Source organism: Ammospiza caudacuta, chromosome 18, assembly GCF_027887145.1.
Source record: "Ammospiza caudacuta isolate bAmmCau1 chromosome 18, bAmmCau1.pri, whole genome shotgun sequence".
NCBI classification, from domain to species: domain Eukaryota; kingdom Metazoa; phylum Chordata; class Aves; order Passeriformes; family Passerellidae; genus Ammospiza; species Ammospiza caudacuta.
The window spans coordinates 13,188,966-13,213,460 of record NC_080610.1 but is presented as its reverse complement, the minus strand read 5'-3'; the positions used below and the strand labels follow the sequence as shown (position 1 = coordinate 13,213,460).

At 43.4% G+C, this 24,495-nt stretch overlaps 1 protein-coding gene across 1 annotated transcript in view; it reads right to left on the bottom strand.

Annotated features, from left to right (window-relative positions):
- Window positions 1-6,114: 6,114 nt before the first annotated feature.
- IFT81 (intraflagellar transport 81) overlaps window positions 6,115-24,495 on the bottom strand; it is a 36,489-nt gene continuing 18,108 nt past the window's right edge. Inside the window, exons 10-18 of the mRNA XM_058816743.1 lie at window positions 24,086-24,232; window positions 16,893-17,042; window positions 15,467-15,595; window positions 14,275-14,364; window positions 13,268-13,354; window positions 11,929-12,000; window positions 11,754-11,839; window positions 8,195-8,240; window positions 6,115-7,290 (exon numbers count right to left, since the gene is read on the bottom strand). Coding sequence (XP_058672726.1) covers window positions 7,108-7,290; window positions 8,195-8,240; window positions 11,754-11,839; window positions 11,929-12,000; window positions 13,268-13,354; window positions 14,275-14,364; window positions 15,467-15,595; window positions 16,893-17,042; window positions 24,086-24,232 — 990 coding nt within the window. The 3' untranslated portion in view covers window positions 6,115-7,107. The remainder of the gene's footprint in view (window positions 7,291-8,194; window positions 8,241-11,753; window positions 11,840-11,928; window positions 12,001-13,267; window positions 13,355-14,274; window positions 14,365-15,466; window positions 15,596-16,892; window positions 17,043-24,085; window positions 24,233-24,495) is intronic.

Genomic DNA, 24,495 nt, shown 5'->3' with positions numbered 1-24,495 from the left:
GTACATTTGAAAGTAGCTGTTGATTACCCAAACTAATTCGTATCCTAAACAGATCAACAATGCCAAGAAGGTTCAGAAAAACAATTCTGCAGTAGCATAAAATTAAACTGTCTTGTTTGTGGGTACACGAAAGGATTAAAGAGTATAATTTTACTCTCTTAGACCAAATGAATTCCTAAATTGGAAAAGCAGCTCTGTCCAAGGTCGCCTCTGTTGTTTCCAAAAATACCTCGAAACAAACGCAAGAGGGGCACTTTGTTGGGTGTTATCTAGACATATATAGTTTCAATCAAATTCTTCAACAAGTGTCAGAATAAAAGTCAAACATTTGTCTGACACTGCCAAGTCACCAGCAAGTGAATCCCCTCAAAGGCTGGAAATAAATTTGATAACAGAATTAAGGGTTAGGGGATGTTTTCTTTAAAGAAAAAGCCACATTAATTTGGGATTGAATTGTAAACACCTTTCAGAGATTTCATGAAAGGGTTGTCTAATTCTTTCCACAACACTGGGTGAAGTGATACAAGGTTGTGTCCATGACCCCAGGAAAATATTTATAGTGCTTTTTCCAGTATATGAGTTCCCTCTTTCCCTCTCTTTGTGTTTTATGATCAGCCTTCAATTAAACCAAGAAGCAGAAAAGAACCTTCATGGTGTGAGAGTTTAAAGTGCTGCATTTCCCATAGAAATATTGAAGTGCAGCATAGTAAATAAAAACCACAAAAGGAGCAGTAACACCACAGCAAGAGCCCCCTGTGAGTGAGCCACTGTTGGAGCCTGGTCAGGAGCTGTGGGAGATTTTTCTGGAGGAGATCTAATGTCAGGGTGGTGCTGGCACTGCCCCGTCCCTGGCACTGCCCATTGCCCTCGCTGCCCCAGGAGCATGAACTGCCTCCCTCACTGCTTCCTGAGCCCACAGAACGGAAAACCAAGGGCAGAAACCCTTTGGGCCAGAAGATGCAACATCAGTGTGAAATATTTGTGGAACAGGCTGTCTGTGGGTGACTTTCCGTGCTCTGATAGTTCTGTTTGCTTTTTAACGCGCTATAAAAACACGGCAGGCTCCGAGCACACAACGAGGGAGATGGGGACAGTGTTTTATAAATACTTTATAAAAGCTCCAAGGTTTTAATGCTGCAGTCCACAGAAAGCTGCTTTAGGGCACTGCATCATTTAAATAGCAGTTGATAAGCAAAATGTACAATTTTAATGTGATTTTAATTTTAAATGTTTCCATTTTTAGAATTCCAAAGTAATTAATCAGTCATTTTTGCTCTTGGTAATTCTTCACTAATGGCTGTAAAACTTCTATAATAACTGCAAAGAAATGCCTAAACCCTGGTTTACTCACCAGAAAATGCTGTGGTAGTGTAAACCAAGTCAACTGCTGAATTATTAATGCTTTATAACCTTAGAATTTCAACTGCTGTTTAAAAAAGAGTAATCCAGTTTCAAAAAACCAAACATCCCCAAATTTTAACTGCAGAGAATCTTAATGATTTTTAGGGGTTTTTTTTCAGTATGAACCAGTTGTAAAATGTATAAAGAAATTGGGAGATTGGTTCCCTCATTATTTCCCTTACTTGGTCATTATTTGTATGTGATGTAAATCTTTATGGTTTTGTTGTTGTTGCTCCCAAAGAGCAAAGCAAATTTCCTATTCCATTCCAGGAAAAATAAGCAGGGAGAGAGAAAGGAATTTCTCTTTGGTAGCCGGTAAGATCCCATTTCCCATATTCCTGTCAACTGCATTTTTCTGGTATTAGCAAAAAGTGCAGGTTTGGGCTTTATCCTATTTCAAGAGTAGACTTAATTAAGTGCTTATTGTATAAATGAGTGGGTTTAGAACTTGAGCAGTTGCAATAAAATTCAGAAGCTTAAAAATGACATCTCACTGTGTATTAAGAGACTGAACTGAAGCAGGAAAATAGACATTGGCTTGAGTAGATCCATTTGGAGGAAAAAAACTCCAGCTCCTGGCTTTTAACAAATGCTGGATGTGTGTATCCTAATTAGCAAAAATTGAGTTTTTTCATTACTATGCAGAATGGAATGGCAAAAAAAGAGGGAAAAATACACTTTTAAATAATAAATATAAATAATGGCTTTAAATACAAGGGAAAGAATACAGTTTTAGTCAAATGATAAACACTCAATATTTCAGCACTGGATTTGTGCAGCAGCCTCTCGTAAATGTCTACGAAAAATCAAACCACTTTGCTCAAGACTTGTTATTTCAATTGTTTGTGCTGAGAAAATCTTGCACAAACATTTAATTTTTGTTATAAATTAGAACATGTCCAATGGGACATTGATTTGTGTTGGCTGAAAGGCGTTATTTTAGATAATTACTGTTATTTTTATTTTCAGTGTGCCATAAATCTGATGATGGGCCCTTTAATTCCTGCTTGTTCTGTCAGGATGAAGAACAGAGCTAAATCCAGCAGACCTTGTTTTGGCAAAACTCCCACTGAAGTCAGGGCTTGTGAAAGTCAGGTTTGTCTCCCGGTTCGTGCTGATTATTTGGGACATGTTTGCTCCCTCTGCAAGTCCCCAGAGCTGCTCACCCAGGATGACACCACAGGAATCAGGGAATCAGTGTGACAAATGCCCTTTTCACCCACTGCCCTTGGAATAACACGGATTGCCTCGGGAGTTTGGAGAGCCCGCTTTAAATTCAGAGAGAATTTAAAGAACTCTTTAAACGAGCTGGAAATAGGTCAGATTCTGATTGTTAGAAAACAACTCTCCCCGTGGGTGGTGCCAGACAGGTGGGACCTTGTGATAAAGTTGTTGATTCGTGTAACACTTCCTTACTGGAGCGCCGGCAGGCCGGGGGTGTCAGTCCCGTTACGGTGCACTGCAGCCAGGCAGCTGAAGGGTTAACGGCGTTCCCGGGGCAGGAACCTCCTGCCGGCAGCGATAACCCGGGCACTGCTGGGATTTGCCTTGGAATGGGCTCTGAGCAAACAGGGCCAGACAGAACCAACCCAGAGCTGCCCCTGTCCCGGCCAGGGGGATGGAGGAGGGTCCCACGCTGTGTCACAGCCTTCCCCCAAGGGGACACTTCAGGTGACAGAGCTCAGTCAGTGACCATCTGCCACCCTGGGGGAGCTGGCTCCGGGCTGGCCAAGCACTGCCAGAGGGGATCCATGGGCTCTGCATCCGTGGCTCCATGGGACAGGCACAGGGAGTGAGCTCCTGCTGCCTCTGGGCAGACACACAACACTGATCCCAGCTCTGAGCTGCACCTGCAGCTCCTGAGCCAGATCCCACACTGATCCCATGGGCAGTACCTGATCCATGGGCAGTACCTGATCCATGGGCAGTACATTGATCCCATGGGCAGTACCTGATCCATGGGCAGTACATGATCCATGGGCACTACACTGATCCCATGGGCAGTACCTGATCCATGGGCACTACACTGATCCCATGGGCAGTACCTGATCCATGGGCAGTACATTGATCCCATGGGCAGTACCTGATCCATGGGCAGTACCTGATCCATGGGCAGTACATTGATCCCATGGGCAGTACCTGATCCATGGGCAGTACATGATCCATGGGCACTACACTGATCCCATGGGCAGTACCTGATCCATGGGCACTACACTGATCCCATGGGCAGTACCTGATCCATGGGCAGTACATTGATCCCATGGGCAGTACCTGATCCATGGGCACTACATGATCCATGGGCACTACATTGATCCCATGGACAGTACCTGATCCATGGGCAGTACATTGATCCCATGGGCAGTACCTGATCCGTGGTCAGTACCTGATCCATGGGCACTACATTGATCCCATGGGCAGTACCTGATCCATGGGCAGTACATTGATTCCATGGGGAGAACATGATCCATCACCTGCAGCTCCTAAGCAAGATCCCACATTGATCCCGTGGGCAGTACATTGATTCCACAGGCAGTACCTGATCCATGGGCATCTCCAGGCACTGCTGCCACCTGTGCTGCAGCCTGTTCTGCAACTGAGAGCAGCATCAACTGCAGGGAAGTCTTGTCAAGAAAGCTCTGCAAACTGGAACGTTTAAACACAAAACCCTTCATGGCTTTTGCGGGCACCTATATGCATGTGACATCCTCAGGAGTAATGTCCATGACAGCAAAGAGATGAAAATAAGCAATCCTAGGTTTGGGTAGCAAAGGAAGTTTTATAACATCCATTTTAGTTATTATAGTTCAAGTGGAAGTAAGATGGTAGCTTTAATGTAAACCAGATTATCTGATACCCTGATGGTAAATGACTGCTACTAAAACACAGTGGATGTGCTGCTTTCCCATGCCAGTTTCTGATGTCTGGAACTATTTCATCTCTCAGGTCCATGTGGATCTCGCTGTAGCTCCAAGGTCAGCTGAAATCAACATCACTAAATCCCCCAAAGCTGCAGAATATTGCAGTAGTTTTATAGCTGGGATGGATGCCTCCTCATCCAGTTCTGGACAGGAATAAGGAGAAGTCTTTGGAACCAAAGTGAGCTGTTGCTCATGTGACTGTTTGGATTGGTGTTCCAGCTGGGACAAATCTGGTAAGTGCTGCTGCCTCAAATTTACCTAAATTTTTGATTTATTTGGACCTTCCCAATAGAAATGCAAGTATTTTGCCATTTAGAATGTTTAATCTTATTAACCAGCCAGGCTATTAGTAATAACAAAGTGAAAATTTGAGAAGTTAGCTTTTTTTGTAGCAAGATAGGGAGATAAAACTGTGAAATTCCAAGATTTTTGAATGCTCCCATCAAATCCTGAACTAGGTAGAAAAGCCAGTGAAGAGAATCCATTAAAGCTGCATCTATTATATGTCCACTTGTATAAAAAGCTAAAAATAGTGTTTGAGTTTTCCAATTTTCCTTTGATAACAGTTATTATGATTTTTTGCTTCATCTCAGAAAGTCATTTTGCTGCTGCTGCAGTGTATAATGTGTGCCCTTTCTTGGTGCAGCACAAATGACAGAGCACTAATCAGATCAGAACAACAATCACGTCATCTTTGAGTAACTAGCAATAAACTGTTTTTATAAGGAAGAAAGATGAACTATTTTTAGGGTAACTGAACAGAAAACCAGCAAATGATTGTACTCAGTCTTACTCCACATCACTGCTGTGAATTTCCAAGGCATTGCTTTTCCCTGGGCAGCAGGCTAATCCCTGTCATACATCTTTGTGTAAATGGTCCAGTCAAATAGGATTTCTAAGGTTTGGGTAAAAGTTTTGACTTCCAGTCTATGAAATCCCCTTTCTCCCTGCCCTGTCAGTGACTCTGAACCACAGGCTGATCCCTGAGTAACCTAAATGTCCATTTTTGGTGATTATCCCATGTTTTCAGTGTGTCTCACATCTCCTTGTCTGTTAGTGTCCTGTTGCTGTCAAGCCTTCAGCAGTCCAGGGATGGCTTTGCCATGGCTCCTGCAGCTCTGCACCTGGGCAGGGGATGATGGCACAAAGCCCCCAGGTGTCTCTGGAGATGGCAGTGCCCACCCACACAGCCTGGCCTTTCCTGAGCATTCCCTGCAGGGATTCCTGCCCTGCCTCACTGAATCCTGCAGCAATCAGCTCCTGGAGGCAGGGGGTGGTGGCACAGCTCCACCTGTGCCTGTGCCTTCCTTCCCCCCTGTGCCAGGGGCACCCTGCTCCTCTTCCTGGCCTGGGACAGTGGGGTCAGTGTGCAGCTGTTGGGAAAAACTATCTCCAGCTATTTGGCAGCGTGGGAGGGTGGCATGAGGATGTCCTGGGATCTGTGAGACCCACTCCTCACACCCTGAGCCCTTTGGAAGCTTCTCAAATAAATGTCATTAAATAACCCATTTTTCCTGTGACCCAGCCATCAACAATTTCCTTCTTTCACCTAAAAAATGTAAAAAAGAAGAATACCATACAGTCAAAATGTAGTTTTGCCTGCTTTTATTTTAGTCCTGTTAACAAATGTATTTAATGCAAAGGCAAACCAGGAACTCTATATATAATTACCATACTCTGGATATAGAAACCAGCAGAAGGTCTCATAGTTAGGTATCAAAGAAAGCAAAATTACTTTTTTTACATCCTGAAAAAGACACTCTACTTCAAGCAGGAAAAACTATAAAAAACCCCACCAACCTATCTAGGAATCCAGTAAGCCAAAGGAGAGCAGCAGGAGCTCTGTCCCCCAGAATTATCTCTGTGCTGCTGATCTGTGACAGGGCCAGGAGCTGCTCCTCTGCAGTGGTGACGTGTGAGGGACACTCAGTCCTCACCTCCATCCCTGTGCCCCTGGGCCACCTCTGAGGGCAGGGACAGCTGCCTGAGGCTCCCAGCTCAGGGCTGCACTCCAGGCCAGATGCAAGAACCCCTGGGCCATATCTGCATCCATGGATAACCTCCAGCCCTGGGGTGACCCTCTGTGTGTGTGTAATCCCTTTGGAATTGCACTGTGCAGACAAAACAGCTCCAAACTCCTCCCTGGGGAAAGCTTCAGCCGAGCTCCCTTTACATTTTCACTCTCAGAAAATACAGAGGGGGTAAATGTGCAAGGAAAAATCTTCTGTTAAAAACAACAGCAGCAAAAGATAATGGAAAAAGCTCAGAATCCAAGTGATTGTTCTGCAGGCAATCAGCTGAGCTCAACCGTGCAAGGAAAGAATGGGCAGCAGTGCTGGGGCCAGGCCAGCAGCTCCTGCTGCCACACTGCCTGGGTAAGGACAATGGGGACAGCAGGGCCAAGCCAGGAGGGCCACAATTATACAACATCAAGACTCTCAGGCCTTGCAGAAATGTAACCTTATCGATAGAGAATGAGAGGCAGAGCAATTACATGAGTTTTCTGTGACCCTGCAGAGGATTTGTTTCCCTTTGATCTCCCTGCAGATGCCATTCCTGGCCTCCTGAAACACAGATTTATGAGCAGGTTCAGCCCAGTGCAGCCCTCCCAAAGCTTCCAGCCATGGCACATGGGCACTGAGACACGGAGCAAAAGCTTCCAGAGGGGCTCTTTGCTCTCTCTGTTTATGCACCAAAACCAAACCATGTACAAAAACTGTAGAATTGATGAAAGCAACGGTATTTAACAAGAGTCCTCCTACTCCATGTGGGTATCAGGAGGAAGCACTCATAACACAAGCCTATCTTTACCTCCTTCCTGAATGATCTGACCAATGGCTGCTTGATTTTGTTGTTTCAGAAAACATTCTCTCTTACATTCCATTAATTTCTCAAAGTCCTGCCACATTTTCATTTGCTTCATATTCGGCCCGTGACTTTCCCGGACAACTTTCTGTTTCTCTCGTAGTTTCTGTTAAAAATACACAAATATCAGATTTCTGCAACAGCTCTACACCACAAAAGTTGCTCACATAAGCAGCTTGGAGTGACAGAGATTTTTATATGCTATGGAAATATTGTTTTGTTCACACTGATAACACTCCTTGCAAGTGCTAAAGGCATTAACACCTGGGACTTAGATCTTTGTATGGATTGACAACTATTTCCATGGTTTTTAACTGTCTAGTCTTATCTTCTTGAGAACTTATGCTAAAAATCTGACATCATTTCCATGCAGAGCCCTTGCAGTATCAAGGTACAACCTGCAATGGATTCACACCAAGATACTCTAACACGAAATCCACGTTTTACAATTAAACCCCCTCCTGATTATTAAGAGAGGCAGCCCATACCTGTAAAAATCACTCAGACTGAGTAAGAAAAGGAAATTAATAAAAGCTCTTTGGTGTGACTTGCTAAGCCCAGCCTCGTCCCTGCTGATCTGAGCTTCAGACAAGATTAAAACTGGACAACTGCTTTTGTCTGACACTGCTGATCCCCTGGCCTTTAGCAGCAGTGATAAGGGTGACAGGCTCACAATTTATTGTCTTCAACAGGTTGCTTTATATACAACAGAAAATCTGAGCTGGCACAGTTCCTTATGCCCTGCTCAGGGTCTTATCCAAATGGTTTTCAGGGAATGTGCTGTCACATTGAGCTGTTTGCCTATCCCTTAGAGCAGCCCATGCTATTCCCTGCAGGAAATCAAGCCCTGAGGAGGGAGCAGGATCCTTTTCCAGGGTATTAATTACCAATGCCAGCAGTGATGGAATTTTCGTTGTAGGCTGCACAATGCTTTTTATAAAAGACTGACCACAGCCCCACAAAAATACAAACTGTACAATGGCTGTACAAGGTAAAAGCCTCATTCTTACCTTCCCAAGGTTTTCTTGTTCAAGGATTATTCGTGTATACTGTTCTCTAAAGGAAACATAAAAAGATTTTATCATTATTTGGTTCTGTGTAACAGGACAGAATAATGATACAAACATGGAAAATAATGGAAGTATTGGTAGGTTCATAAATGAGACAGAAGAGGAAACACAAAGAAACCTTTTTGTCATTGGACAAAATGAATCCTTGATATGAAGGATCAGATCTCCTTGTCTCAGCTGTGCAGCTGGGAAAAGTGATCCTGGCTGAGGTCTCTTACATTTTTGAAGCAGGCATGATCACTGCTCCTTCCAGCTTGAGGCCAACAGTGAGGCCATGCAGATGAGATCCTGATCCTTCTGTAATTAATTTATCCTGGTGACATCCTGAGGGGAGTCACAGCCTCACTCGTACAGGTGTCAGAATTTACAGACCCACAGCCCTTGACTGCTGTGAATGCAGGGTTGGGATGAGGGGGAATGGCCAGGAATGAGGGGGAAAGACCAGGAATGAGGGGGAAAGACCAGGAATGAGGGGAAAATCCAGGAATGAGGAGAAATGGCCTTTCAGCCCAGCCTGACCAGGCCACTGAGTGCAGTGGCAATGTGCACGTTCCCCTCCCAGAACAGACCTCACATTTAGGGCCTGAATACAGGCTGAGAAGTGTTAATGCTGACTTGCAGCATGGAAAGCCCTGGCTGGCCACCTCTGTCTGTACCAGGTGGCCTCATCTCTCTGCCATACCTGATACATGACCCCTGGCAGTAAAATCTGCAAACCACAACAGCACCGTGCACAGACAGCACAGGCACTTATCTTTAGCTTTTCTGAGATGTGACAATAGAAAAAAACCTGTGCACTGAGCCATTTGGAAAAAAAAAAATCAATTCTATTTTGTGTGTAATTGTTACATTTTTCTGGTGTGAGAATCAGCTAATGGAATTCCAAATAACCCAGCTCATTTAAAGAGCTTTCCAAAGTGCTCAGGGTAGATGACCTCTGAGTAGAGAAATCCTGATTTCCAGAAAGAAATGTTCCCCTTCACGATGCCAGAGCCTGAGGGTTTCCAGGAGCGAGAGCAGCTGTGTGGACCCCAAGCTCTGTGTTCCCTTACTCCTTCCCTTTCTCCCAAGTACTGCAGGACTTTGATTGGAGCACTGGGGCCTGGGCCAGCTGGTCCTGGAGCTGGATCACTTCGGGATCTCCTGCTCTTGGACAATTCCAGCCAGAACAGATCAGAGCTGTGCTGAGGCTGCTCCAGGTGCTGTCCCACTGATCCCAGCAATCCTGGCTGAAGCTGTTCTTTGCCCTGGCACACAGCACATGTTCTCACACATTTGGCCTCCAGAACACCCTCTTTTTCTTTTTTTTTTTTTTTAGTAGAGTTTTCAAAGTAATCATCAGAAGATTTTCTGCCTTTCCTAGTAAGTTTTTCTTTACTATTTATAATGATGACTGGAAAGAATGTAACTTAATAACTTTGTTAAAACCCTACAACTTTTTATTTTTAGAAAAGAAAATTAACTTTTTACATTCCTAACAAGTGACTCCACGGAACAGAGAGTTTATATTGAATAAAGAGGGTCTGAATTAAGACATTTTTTGTTCAATACATTGTTAGGAAAGTGCAATTCTATTTATGGATCATTTTTACTCCGTTTACATTCCAGCACTTGCTGAAAAATACATTCAGGTTCTGAAGGGATGTCTAGAGAAAAATGTCATCGTCTCATTTTATACTTTGCTGAGATCTCTCCACTGAACTTTGCTGTAACTCACTGAAATGAGACAGCTCTGTGACCTCTTAGCAAGGTCAGGGCTGGCTGGTCCCTGTGGGAGGATCATTTCCACAGTGGGGCAGTGAAACAGGGGCAGCACAGAGGGGTGACAGCCTGCTCACATTCCCTGCCCATACCTGGCATTGCAGGGCTGGGCTCGTGCTCCATCCCAGCACTGGGCTCTGATGGTGCTGTGTCAATCCCACATCCTTGATGTCCAGTCCCCACATCCTGCATGTCCAGTCCCCACATCCTGCATGTCCAATCCCCAGGATTTGAGCTGGAGTGAACCAACCCTAGCTCCCACTCCCCACTGTCTGAACCTGCTGCCTCATCCTCATGAATATTCACATCATCACTAAGGTTTTACCTGTTCAGCCTTCTGCTTAATTGTGCTATTTCATCTTTCCTTCATTAGATAAATGTTTATTTCCTGCAGCCTTTCATTATTTTGTGAGATGGTGCAAGAGCCCTCTCAGCCTCCATCACCTTTTCTCTGCTCATCTTCTCTTCTCCCTCCCCAACGTTTGTAGTTTTGATTCTTTGCTTACTCTTACTTTGCTACACTCTTTACTACCCAGTGTTTGAGCACTCCCATGCCTCCCACCCTTGCAGAAGGTCTCTGTGATGGATTTTACTCTGGTCCTTCCCTTCCTGGTGATCTCTGCCTCCTCTTCCATACCATGGAGCTGCAGCTCCACTGGTACCAGTGGAAAGGGTCTGATGGATTCTCCTGAGAGAATCCTTGGAGTTTTCTCACTGTCTGACACATTTCCCTATCAATGGCCATAAAACTGAGCAAACATGAATTTTAGAACTGTTTTGATAAATGTTTTCATGACTAGGAAATACTGTGGTGGGAAAGCAAAGACCACTGGTAAAACTGCTGACACCAACTGGATTATTTTGTTGTCAACAAGGATCTAAGATTTACTTTTCTGGAAAACAGAATTTCTATTTCATTGAATATTCTGAAACTCTGAAAAGCTAATTATTTTGATATTAGGGTATTTTGACACTTTTACCAACTGGAAATTATAAATGTTTTGGATTTTCCTGATGCTTAATTTTGAAACAGTTTGTTGACTGTTGCCTGAATTTTGTTTCAGCTTTTACGTTGTATTAGAAGATTGAACATACACAAAATTTTCAACAGGATACTTTCACAAAAATATTTAGTTAAGTTACACTTAGTTAAGTGCAAAAAATCTCTATGACATGGTAACATTTAGACTTAGCACAGATAATGAATCTAAAATATCTCATTCTCAGAAAACATTTCCATCTTTGGCAGGAAAAATTTCTATTTAAAATAGAAAACTACACCAAAAATAATCAGCAGCTCAATTTATAGTATTTCCTGTTTCTCTTGCTGCCAGTCAAAGGCAAGGGGTCCTGAAAGGAGTCATGGGATGAAGGAAGTGGCTTTTAACTGGAGTCATTGAAACTGAGGGTAAGGATGGAGGTTCAGGGATGGTGCAGAACCATCCTCAGGGTGTGGGGCTGCCAGCTAAAGCCTGGCCTGGGCTGAGAATGTCCAGTGGGAGGGACAAATCTCCTGCTATGTCTGACAGAACTTGTACATTCACAGCAGTATAGGCTGGAATCCGAGATGCTTATTTTTAGATTATTATAGAGTTTCTAAATTTATCAGGTGAACTCCTCCAGCCCAAATGCCAATGAGAAAATTCCTGACTTCAACCTCAGTTTGTGAATCTCCTTCAGGTCACCCTGAGGGGACAGAATCCTGCCAGGGGAGAGAACGGAGCCCTGCCCCGCTCACCGAACCGCCCTGCGCCGCTCCTGCGGCTCTGGGGACACGTAGGCCTTCATCTCCTCCTTGGCACGCTGCAGCTGCACCTCCAGGCTCTGGGAAGGAACACACCATCAAACACATACATATAACACATATGTTATAATTGCCATTTCATCTCACAGTGAACAGTTTGTGCTCTCACCCTTTTCATGCAGTTAATGTAACGGTAGTTGCTCTCTTCCTGGGCACACTCCTCAAGAAGCCCTTTCACTTCCTGTGGGAAGAGAATAAAATTCCAAAGCACATGGTGACTGCAGGCTCCCAGGAGATGCCCTGTGTTGCCATATAAACCATGACAGTTAATAACAACAATAACAATAATACCACTGAATTGATAATTTCTCAAATATTTATAAAATTTCGGCTTCTCTTAACTCTCTTTTAGAGTAAAAGACAACTAAGTGGTTTTAGATGTGCAGTTTCAGTCACAGTCAGAGATGCAAAATGGCTGTTAACAGGTTTTTATTAATGCCTGACTTGTAACAGACACTTCAGCAGTGCTGCCAAGACTCCTGTTCCTCAGCACATCTGAAGTGCCAGGCACAGCTGTGAACAAGCATTTCCTAGAACACATCTGCAAAGTGCATGTTAGAAGCTACAGACATGCCAAGAGGATGTTAATCACCAATCAATAATTATATGGAGGAGTCTGGACATAGTAGGTTGCTCCCATCTCTAAATGGTCCATTTCCAAAAAGCCTCATGATCCCAATGGAATTCCTGTACACATTCCAGGCTGCACAGCTTTGCAATTCCAGAGCTCTGTCACTGTGAGATTTCCAGACCATCAGCTGGAAAACTGAATTCTACAGTTCAACTCCTGTCCAGCTCAGTCAGTGGCTGTGATTGTCACCACCTGGTAGAAAATGACTGAGTTGTCTGCCAAGAACAAAAGCCTTGACTGCTGTTGTAAAATAGTTCCTTTGGAAGGTCCATTTCACACCAGGTCCATCTGGTATGATAAGGAACTTTTAGAGCAGGGAAATAACTGTCTGTATATCCACCCACACTTTAAACTCCCTGTTTACCTTTTAGTATACTCTTCTGAGGGCAAGGCCTTGAGAAACCAAGCCCAGTCAAAATTCACAGGAATGATGGAGTGAGACAAAGCAGGAATTCAAGACAGTCCCACTTAATGAAGTCTCCTCACCACCAGTTTCAGTCATTAATTATCCACGGAATTTGCTGCTAATGCAGTGAAACTGCGAACTACATATAAAGATTTGCCTTGATCAATTAATCTTTATTTTATGGACAGACACTGTGCAGGGCAGCGGCATTTGTGGCAGACACATCCTTGCTGATCAGAGCTGCACCCTGAGCCCACGTGCTGCTGCTCAGGAGCTGTGTGACTGCAGGCATGGCCTGGGGTCACCCTGCCTCACTGCTCTGTGCTTTGCTCATGCTGGGGAGGCAGGGCAGCACTGCAGCCCAGCATCAGTGCAGTGCAGGAGGCAGGAGGCAGAGCCAGCCCCCCTCACCTGCTCCAGCGCAGAGCGATTGGTCTCCAGCCCGGCCGCACAGCTGTCGTACTGCATCTTCTTCTCTTCACATTCCTGACTTAATTCCTTGGTGAAAAAGCAAAAGGGCACAAAGTGAAATCTTCCTTTGGCTGGCAGGTGACACTCAGGCCCCTCACACAGCAGCCCCAGCTCCTGCAGTGTGACCCTCACTGTGGTTACACAGGGAAGCCACCAGCCCCCCCCATCCTGGGGATCAGAGAGGAAATTCCCTCTGTTCCCTGCCAGGGTAACAAGGCTGTGTTTGCAAGAAGAAAGAACAAATAAATATAAAAAGAGACATTAAGAAAGGATCACTATAAGTGTTCCCTATGAAAAGCCAGATTTCCACTTGTGCACAATCAGCCTCTTTGCTGGATTTCATCTGCTGGCACTTTGAATGGAACCATTAAAAGTAGGATTTTTGGAAATTTCACTGATAGATAAATACATCAGTTTATTTAATTCCATGGTAATGAGCCAACTTATGGCAGCTGTACACCCAAAAGACTTTTTTTCCCCAGCTCTCTATAAAATTTTGAGAGCAAATGGACAAATTTGTCAGAGCCACAGACTAAAGCAGGAATTAGATCAATGCAGCCAACATTTGGATGAGAAGTTATCTGCAGTCCACTCAGAAAAACAACATTGGTTGGGATCACCAGTGCTGAAATCCAGAAATAGCTTTGCAACTAATCTGAAACTAGCGTTGCTTTGGGTTTGAACTATGACTTTTCACATTTTTCTCCCTGATGTAGTAATTTTTTAAATTGCTATAAAGGACTGAATTCTGTGCCTGCACTGTCAGCTTTTACAAATCCCAACCTTTAGCACCTTGCTTGCTGCAAACGCTGTTGACACATTCTGCTATTTCCAGCTTTCCCTCAGAGTTGATCATGTCCTTGTAGAGCCCTTCAGAGATCTGCAAATTGGATTTATTTGTGGGTTTGACTCGGTTTACACAGAAAGAAAGGAGTGTTTCCACAAACCTGGCAGGTCTGGCGCAGCTGCCTCAGCTCTTTGATGACAGGAGCAAGGCTTGCCTTCTTCTCTGCCACCATGGCATTCAGCTTCTTCACCTGAGAAAGGGAAAAAATAATATTCATTAACTCTATAACCCTAATTGTACATTTGTCTAATTAGGAATGTGGAAAGAAAGGGTAGTAAACCAAAATACAGAGAGAAAAAATGTGAGATGAAACCTTAATTATCCAACTGAAGTTCAGGCCTAATTAATAAAGGAGAAAAGCCCATCTGGCAGTGGGGCCATTCCCACAAATGAGGCAAATTCTGCTCCCCCTGTTCCAACTGAGGACATCCCAAAGAGTCCAGGGCACTGCCCTGGGCAGACACCAAAGAGCTGAAAGAGCAGGGGAGATGAAGGGGATGCACAGAGGGGCTCAGAGAAAGGAAGAAATCCTTAAGAAAACAAATACACTTGCATAGGTTAAATAAAGCTTGAAAATGCTAAAACTGAGTCACTTTGATATATTTAGACGGAAAATTCAAATTGCATCCACCTTTCTGTTGAGAGAAATTCTATTTTAGTTACACCATTGTATTTCAGAAGTGCCCTAATGAGTTAAAAAGATGCTATTTTGCTTTTTGCTCTCTTATAATATTTTTAAATTAGAAATTCGAGTTCTTTCTTGCTTCTATGGCTATGTGGGCAGGTAAATTAAAACATGACAGTTCTAAGGGCAATTGAAAATCAGGCTATAAAGAAAAAGACAAGCTATTTAGCTCTTTAAGCATATTAAGTATCTTTTCAACAAATGCTTAACTCCAGTGATTTACAAACATTTTAGAAAAAGCCTCCATTATAGATTCAAACCATTCGTCTCTTTCAGATAATGTGTCAAATAAGAACAAATATGAAACCACTTCTGAAATTACAAAAAAAAAGTGAAAAAATCAAAGACAAGAAGATTTGATATCCCTAAAGTTTCTGAAGGAGAGAAAAGAAGGATTTATTTGCAAGACTTTAAAGAAAATAAATGCATTTTTAGTAAACTTCGTCAAGATTATCTTTGCAGATGTTTTTGTTATAAATATTTATATTTTATATAAACACAGATTAAAGAAATTTATAAACCCAAACAAAAACATTAAATTGGATTTTATATGCTGAGGAACCAGACACTCAAACTGAGAAATGCAATAGTTTAAGGCAAAAATCACCATTTCAGACATGTTATCTAAAGTCTGGCCTTTCACTTCATCCATTTCACTCTTCACTGCAGAGACTCTTTCCAGCTCCTCCTGGGTGTAGCTGTATCCAGAGATTCCTTTCTTCTCCTCAATTGCTTGCTGCAGACACAAACAATCAATGCTGCATGTGAGTCCATTAACCAAGAAACAGCAAATTCCTTCTTGGAGCCAAATATTGTGAAGAAGTGGAATGGGTAAGTACTATAATTAATTTATTTTATTAATCAATTTATTATAATTAACCTAGCTTTCAGAAAAGTAGATTTTATCTCATGCCTGAACATGACAATAAAGCCCCTCTGTAAATACAAGATTTGGTCATCCAATGCTCAGTGAACAGAGAGTTTCCACAGAGCAAAATGGGCTGGAGGTCAGGCTCTGAAGTTCATGTGTAAAAATCTGTCTGCTTGATCAGAAGATGCAGCAAATTATTTTGTAAAGTATTTTGGTAACAAGAATTTGGTAACAGGGGTTGGAAGAAAATACCACAGAGTGTTCCTGCATTTGGGATGCTTACAGTTATCCAGAGCAGAAATCCTTCTGGCTTAGGGAAGATTCATCCAGTTTTAAATTTAAGGACATTTTCTTTTAAATATTCTGGGGTTAGAATGTTTCCTTCTTGCCTGCTCTTTCTTTAAATACCATTCCTATATATTTTACAGCAGTAACTTGGATCCTATTTGCTGCTGGTCATTCTCTAAGCCCTCACTACATCTATGGATACCAAAAAGTAATTTAAGCATCCAGCCTTGCCCCAAGCAGAATTTGTACAGATTTACCATCCACTTTAAAAAGCAGAGTCAGGCCCCTCAGTCTGAAAAGAAGTGCAGACCAGTCCTGATGGACACAAAGTACAACAGCCTCAGAGTCAAGAGCCAAAAATCCCTTTTCTACCCCAAAGACTCCTTCAGTGAGGGCAGCAGGAGCTGGGGGTGATACACATTAGAATAATGGCAGCAGCATCCTGGGATGCTCAGGCTGTTCCAGGGCAGGGAGGGTGGGAACAGCAGGAGCTGGGGGTGACACACAACACCCAGCAGGGTCCCTGGGATGCTCAGGCTGCTCCCAGGGCAGGGAGAGCAGCACAAGGTGACACACAACACCCAGCAGGGTCCCTGGGATGCTCAGGCTGCTCCCAGGGCAGGGAGAGCAGCACAAGGTGACACACAACACCCAGCAGGGTCCCTGGGATGCTCAGGCTGCTCCCAGGGCAGGGAGAGCAGCACAAGGTGACACACAACACCCAGCAGGGTCCCTGGGATGCTCAGGCCGTTCCCAGGGCAGGAAGGGTGGGAGCAGCGGGAGCTGGGGGTGACACACAACAGCCAGCAGGGTCCCTGGGATGCTCAGGCCGTTCCCAGGGCAGGAAGCAGGGAGCAGCCCCAGCTGAGGGTACCAGCTGCTGCTGCGTGGCCTGGTGGCGCTGCCGCAGGAGCTCCTCGGTCCTCTGCAGGATCCCGTACTCGGCCGTGATTGCCGCCACCTCCTGCCGCCTCCTCTTGTAGAGCGTGTTCTTGCTGCGGAGCCTGCTCACGTACTGCTTGAACTGCGGGAGAGACAGCAACAGGGCCTCAGCACAGCATAAATACACTTATCCTCTGTGTCCTGCACACCCAAATGCACTGGTTGGAACAGAGGGCAGGAGTTCAGGATGCCCAGGGTCTATTTATTCTCAGCTCTGCGTTCGTTCACTGAGGGAGATCAAGGAAAGCAGCTCCTCTGCTTTCTGTCCCAGCTCACTCGTTTGCAGGCCTGAGATCACTCCCTTCTGCTCGCCACCATTTGACAGCTGGAAAAGTAAATACTCCTTGCAAAACGTTATGGGAGTCATGGATAATAAAAACTTAATGCAACAGTAATTTGCACTTGTAACAGAGCCCCAGGCCTGCAGACCAAAACATGGTAATAGCCAGCAGCTAAATTGGAAGGAAAGAGGACATGGGAAAAGATTCCTTTTTAAATGTTCTCAGAAGTTAAAACTTGTTGTTCTCTTTCCTTGACTCCTGCAGACCTGGATGATATTGCTGGTTAAGTTTTCAAACCCAGGAAAATAAAAGCTGAGTCCTTACAGTATCTATTTCACTCAAAATCTAAAGCAATGGAGAATTTATATTTTTATTAAAAACTGAGTAAAATAATAAAAATCCTTACAGTCCAACAGCCTTAGCTAATTCACACCTGGACCTGTGTGTGTTCAATTTGTAACACAAACACAGGGGCTGACACAAGCAGGTAAGATTTTTCTGTGCTTTAATGTTTTCCATCTGTTGTGCAGCCTCAGCTCTTATTGTTGGATTTTACATGAGCGCTACAAGGTAAATGCCAGTCACAGCTCAAAAAATGCATTCAGATCCAGAGATGCAAAGCAAATAAAATTTATGAGAGTAAATGATGTAAGAACAGGCTTCAGAATGCTCCTGGATGAGGAGGTGTTCAGTATGTGCAGGGAGCACAGACCAGGCAGCCCCAGGAGGAAAATTAATCCCACTCCCACTGATACAGGCTTGAAATTCAAACATAAAATTACTTAAATTTCAAAATTTACATTAATTTTTTTTTTTTTTTGTGAAATTATCCCTCTCCCTTCTACAGAATTAACTCAAACCCCCAGTGTGACCAAAGGCTAAGAACCCCCAGAGTAGCTGTATGTTCTATAAAAAGTGTCCTGGGCAAACTGCCCACAATGAAATCAACCCTGTTCATCTGCCATCCTGTGCAATATCTAGGCCAAAGCTGCCTCTCTCTTGCTACGCTCCAGAACTATTTTTAAAGCCAAAAGCTATAAACGTTTTTGGTGAAAGAACAAACCCACAAATTACTCAATGTGCTCTATGCAGATTGGCCTCTGTGAGGCTTTGGGATAACATCCTACATCCTGCTACTACCCAGGACAAGGATACACAAGGTCACCTGAGCCCCTGGCACATTTAATACAGTAGCACCAAATTCATTCCTTTTCATAGCAAATTCAATCACATCTTCTTCATTTATACAAAAGACTTTTTCCTTTCCTTTAATTGCTTAGACAATACCAAGCTTTCTGTGATTTCCAAGTGATTACGAAAGTATAAATGCAATCTCTCCAACCAGCTGAGGAAAACCTAAGGGAAGCACAGCCATCTGTCTTGATCCTTGGGACATTTCATTTGACCAGTGGAATAAAATAAAGAATGAGGTAAAGGATTAAACTTAATATGTGACCACACAGAGCTATCAAATCTGAATGATCTTCTGTCAGTGCATCCCAGGATGAAAAGCAAACCATAATTCTCTTCACTTTTAAGGTCTTGAAAATAGCTCGAGTGGGAGGTAGGGTATTTGCATATTCAATATTCAAAGCATAAAGTATTTTACAATGGAAGTCAAAGGATCTTGTTGATTAACGAACCAATTCCACCACTGTTATATTATTAGTTGATTAACTTAGGATATATAATACAAATTTCATCCCAAATGAACTACAAGTTGCTCACAGTGACAACTGAAATTTGCTCCTTTTAGGAGGTGCATGTCAGCACAACCTCTGGCTTTTTAAAGCAAACTTAAACCTTTCACACAGCTTTTGCAGCAAAGGTAAAACGGATATAAACAACAGTAGGAAAGTTATCATCTGTGTAGAAAATCAATCAATAATTTGGCAAAATGTTCAAAGACCTGATTTGCTCCAAGGGCAGCACAGATTAGCTCCTCAAAATCTCACTGACTGAAGGCTCCTTCAGATCCAGGGCCAAGTTCTGAGCTGGAGCTCTTAGATTTGACTCTACTTAAATCAACAGCTTGTAGGGATCTTACAGCAAAATTAGGCTTATTCAGCCTAAAAGATGGGAGTCAATCCACAGGTTTCCAAAAATGAAAAGAAGGTATAAAATACCAATGTTTTCATCTGTGTGAGCATTGCTCCTGAGGCTTTATACACCTCATGTGTACATGAGAAATCAATGCCACAAAACACTGCATTTTACTGTGGTGAAAAGTCTTTTCAATAATTGGAGTAGTTCACAGAGAAATAACATTGTTTGGCCACATCACTTTCAAGTGCAGTACCCAAAGGAATCCACTCCTGAGCAGCAGCATTTTCCCACAGACCGGGACAGCTGCTCCCTGTGTCCAGCCTCAACAGGCTCATCCTGGAATTCCCATGGATCTGCCCATGGGTGATGTTCCAGTCAAGGCCATGGCCACCAGCAGCTTTTCTTTCCCAAGCAATTGAATGAAATGACTGGATGAGAACCAAGTGCTGGCATTAAGGGAGCAGGGGAAGCAAACCAGCCTGGAGCCTGTGTCAGCCCAGTCAGAGCCCCTGGAGACACAAAAACCATCCAAGGGAAAGCAAGCAAAGATTCTGCCTTTTCCATTGGCTATTTTTATGGGTGCCTGTAACATAACAAGCCTGGAATGCAGATTATGGAACACAGTGAATGAAAACAGGACTTTAATTTCTCATAGAACACAGGCATGCACCATCCCTGGGCAGATTTCCTGGGTTATGCTCCATTTTTATTGGAAGAATCCAGCAATGCACCTCCTTTATGCTTCTCCATTTACTGGAATCTGGAAGGGGCTGGTATCACCAGATTCAGTCTCTCCACACTTAGTGAAGGATTTCCCATAACAGTTCTAAAGAAAAATCCAGTCAGGGATGTAAAAATGGGCATCCAGGAGCATCCAGAGCCTGGCAGGTCATCCCCTGCAGGAAAGGACATCCTGGTGCCCTCTGTGCTCAGGACCAGAGCCCAGCTCCCCTGTGCAGCCTTGGCTTTTCACTACAAGCTCCTCACCTCATCTTCTTTAACCTCACACTTGCCACAGGAGAAGTTTTCACAAGGTTCTTATTCCAAGATTATCATTAAAGGAGAAAATGGATAAAGCTTGTTTTCTCCAAAGAACAAATCCCAGATAAACCCCTCACTTTGGAGTGAAGGCTTTTATAATAGTATTTTCTGCATTCATGCAGCAGAAAATCTTAGCTGACTATATCTATTTTCATTAAGAACCAAGGAACAGATGTTTTAATTTCTAACTAGACTAATTAATGGGATACAGACTGTCCAAAGTATTAAAATTCAGTTAGGAAAAGTTCCTGAACATGACAGGTTTTCCATATTTGTTTACTAAGAGGCTCTAAATTCAAGCTAGTACAGCCAGTGTTGGACAGAGTTAATAACTCAGACATAGAAGGATGAGCTTCTAAAAGATAAGAGCAGTAGAAGCTGAGTCTAATAAATGAAAGTATCCTACAGGCTGCTCATGGCACAGCTCAGCCAGGAAAACTCTTCCTTAGCATTTTCCAGGAGTGCTTGCTCCTGGTCAGGCAAGCAGTATTAAAGCAGCCATTGCTAACTTAGAATCAATTCAAATATTTATAATGAAAACCCCTTTTCAGTGCTCAGGGAAGATTCACAGGTCAGTGAGATCCACGATTTCTCCATGGCAGGGGGTGCTGAGGGAGTGCTCAGCTCTGGGAGATTCCCCTGTGTTTGGTTCAGGTGACAGGGAAGGAACTTCCACAGCAAAAATCTGGCAGATTCAGGTGGATCAACATCTCTTGAGGAAAAGGAGCAAGATCTTTGGTCTGAGGCTGCTTTCTCTATTTGCAAATGGAAACATTTGTCTTGTTTTCCCAGGGGCAGGTAGGCATGGATGAGCATTTGTATGGAAAAAGATCAAACTCCTTTAGTAAATGCATGTGCAAACCTCCCACAGCTGTGAACAAAGTGAGGGGAGCTCCCCTGCCCTGTTCTGAAAACCAGATTAATTCCCACTTCTGCAGCTCAGCACAGCTCGGAGACAACTCTGAATCCTTGGGAAACTCAGCATTCTTGGGGCCCCGTGCTGAACTCTGCAAAGTACAATGGGTTGTGTAAAGGGCTAAAAATAGCCCAGCTTTACCTAGGATCACTTGTAATTGAACCATCCAGCGTTCCAAGTGTCAACATGTGATTCCTTAATTTTCAGGATCTGACAGCTGCAGTGAGGAGCTGCCAACTGTGCCCCCTGCTCACTGCACTTTGATTGAAGTACTTAAAAAGACTTCATAATCCACAAAGACAATTTATTCCTGCTTTTTTGTGTTTGATGTAAGTGAATTGGTTACTCCCTGCTGTTTCTGCTGAGTTCTATCCAGGTGTAAAACCTCTCACAGCCAGTGAAATGCTCTCCATGACTGTGGAAGAAAGCAAAACACCAGCACCTAAAAACCTAAGCCAGGCCTGACCTTTTGGTGAAGGAAAGGCTAAAACCACCCCAGCTGGAGATCCAGATGCTGCTTTAGGAGCATGAGTTAGGAAGGTGCTGATTGTTCCATTGCCAAGTCTTGAGAGTGCCATGGGATGTAACAGGACAGAGCAAAGTGAGACAAAACAAAGATCAGAAATGCTGGGTATAGGAGATGCTTTAACTGTAGCACTTCAACAGGATTAAAAACTCCATTTAAACTTAAGACAGCAAAGCTATTTGGTAAAACTCCCTCTTTCTGCCTTTTTAAAAACGGAGGAACTAAATGGAAGAGGAAAGTGCAAGGAAGCTCTTTGCTGTCAGTGTGAAGTGAAGGTTGAATGGCCAAACTCCTCCCGTCCCCATGAACTGCAGCACTGACTCACCACCACATTAATCAACATTTCCTCTGCTATTGCCTCAAAGCTGGAGCACTGAACCAGAAAATACAAATCCTGAAGCAGAACATACCAGAAACAAACCTGCAGCCAGAGTGGGCTGGGAGTGAGGAGCCCAGACTTTCACTGGGGAGGGAGAACCTGCTCATGGCACTTTTGCTTCATCACCTCTTCCCTGGCAGTCCTGTCTCACCTCAGCCCTGGCTCCTCACAGCCCTGTGAGGCAGGACTGGCTCTGTGCATTGCCATGGACTGGGAGGAGATGCAGAACCCACAGCACCAAGGCCCTGTGCAGCAATGCTGGCAGCAGGCATTAGCAAAGAATTCAACATCACTGTCTCCACCTTCCAGATGAGGAAACCATGACCTTTGAAACAGAAGTGATCAAAAACCATCAAGAATTCAATTCTTTTCCTAGTCTTTAGGCACAGGAAACACCCTTTCTACTGCTTTGCACTGGTGCCTGTGAGTACCACTGCACTTCACCTAAGGAAGTAATAAACATGAACAGGACATGGATTTATACATTGACTTCCTTGCCAGTACACATTTCCTTGCAGAAAATACTTTACAAACCAGGAAATGCTTCTTATGAAAAGACAAACACTTTTGATTTTAAGCCAGTGTTTTTTTCCAAATCGCTCATTTATCATCTCTGCAAAATGAAGACTTGAAAATATTTTAAAAATCAAAAGCAGAACATATTTGAACAAAAGGAATGCAGGCCATGTCCAAAACAGATCTTGTCCTTTTTCTGTCTTGAGCCACCTCCTTGTGTCTGACAGTTAACTTGAGTTTTTCATTACTAAGCCTTTCACAATGTTGTGAGGTTTCCTTCCTACCCAGTTCTCAAATTTCTATGGATCAGTTTCTTGTCTCCTGAAGAATAGGCACAATTATTCCTTACCTTACAGTGCCTGTGCAGATAATGTAAAACATATGCTGCTGTCTTGGTAATACATTCTGGTTGATTAATTAAACACTTCTTTCCATCACATGTCACAAAACACAAATTGTCAGCTTTCTGCTTTAATTTTTGCTTAAAAACTTGTCAAAGACTCCAGCAATGTGCCCACTGGAGCTGAAAACCTTGGAGTGGAGAGAAATCCAATGCAGTGGGTTCCTTATGGAAAGGGAACAGTGTGTGATGGGAAGAGAAAGCAACATCTTCATTTTCCTCATCCCTGTGCCATTCCTCCCACCTGAACTCCTCATCCACACTTTCAGACTCCTCTAAAAGGAACTGATTTTGTGGAGCAGCCACGTCCTATGGGATTAGGAAGGGAGTTCCTTCTGAAAAGGGCGTTCCCTGTATTTAGTGGTATGTAAAAAAAGCACAAAAACAAAGAACAGGCAAGCAAAGAGTGTGTGCTTCTGGCTAAATGATGGCAGTGCAAAGACAATACATTGGGAGAATGATATCAACCCAGAGAATGATGCAGATAAAATTCTCTTTAGTTTAGTGACTCTGCCTCTAAGTTTCCTTAGCAGGATTCTTCCCAACTGGGAAAAAATTACTGACTGAAGCAAAGTCAATTTCTTTTGCTGGCAAACCAGTACCAAACTGCAGCTCATTATTCTTTGCAGACTTGTGAAGCAGAAAGAGCTGCTTTGAGAAGTACAGCTGCCAATCTCACTGTGCCTGGGCCAACCAAAGTCAGTGTCACAGCTGAACCTCAGCAGGGTCTGGGAAATTTGGGTTTTAAGTAAAAACTTTTGTGGGTAATAAATACCACAGGACTAATTGCATCTCTGATAATCACTGGTATTATGCTTTATAATTATACAGATTTTTTACATTATTTATCATCATATTGACCTTTCTGGTTAGTTATTCACCATCACACCACTGAGATGATACTGCCATTATTTGGAATATTAATCCAGCCCAGCACTGAGTCCTTGTACACCTTGCAATGGATTAGGCACAATGTGAAAAAGAGAAATTAATAATTTGAAAATAGCTACAAATCCCTACCTCATCCTCAGTCAGGACTTCAGAGCCTCCCAGCCCGTGGGCCTGGCTGTTCTTCTGCTCCACCTGCTTCTCCAGGCTGGACATCTCCTCCTTGGCAGCCTGAAGCTCTTCTGCCTTGGCTTCTTTCTTCCGGGAAATTATAGAAGCCTGCAAGATCATTAATGTGAAAACTGCCTTGTTTAATCAGGAGAAAAATGATTTTTAGATAAAAGTATAAATTACATACAGCAGGTTAAACCACAACCTCACTGAAGTTGGCTGCAGCATCTCAACTTTCTCCAGAATGGATGAGGTTTCCAGCACAGCCTTTTTGCCCAGACTCAGGCTGATGTATTTTACATTTTAGATTTACATTTCTTCACCTCATTTTTTCATTTTCATTGAGGAAAAAGTCAGGCATTTTAGCTGCT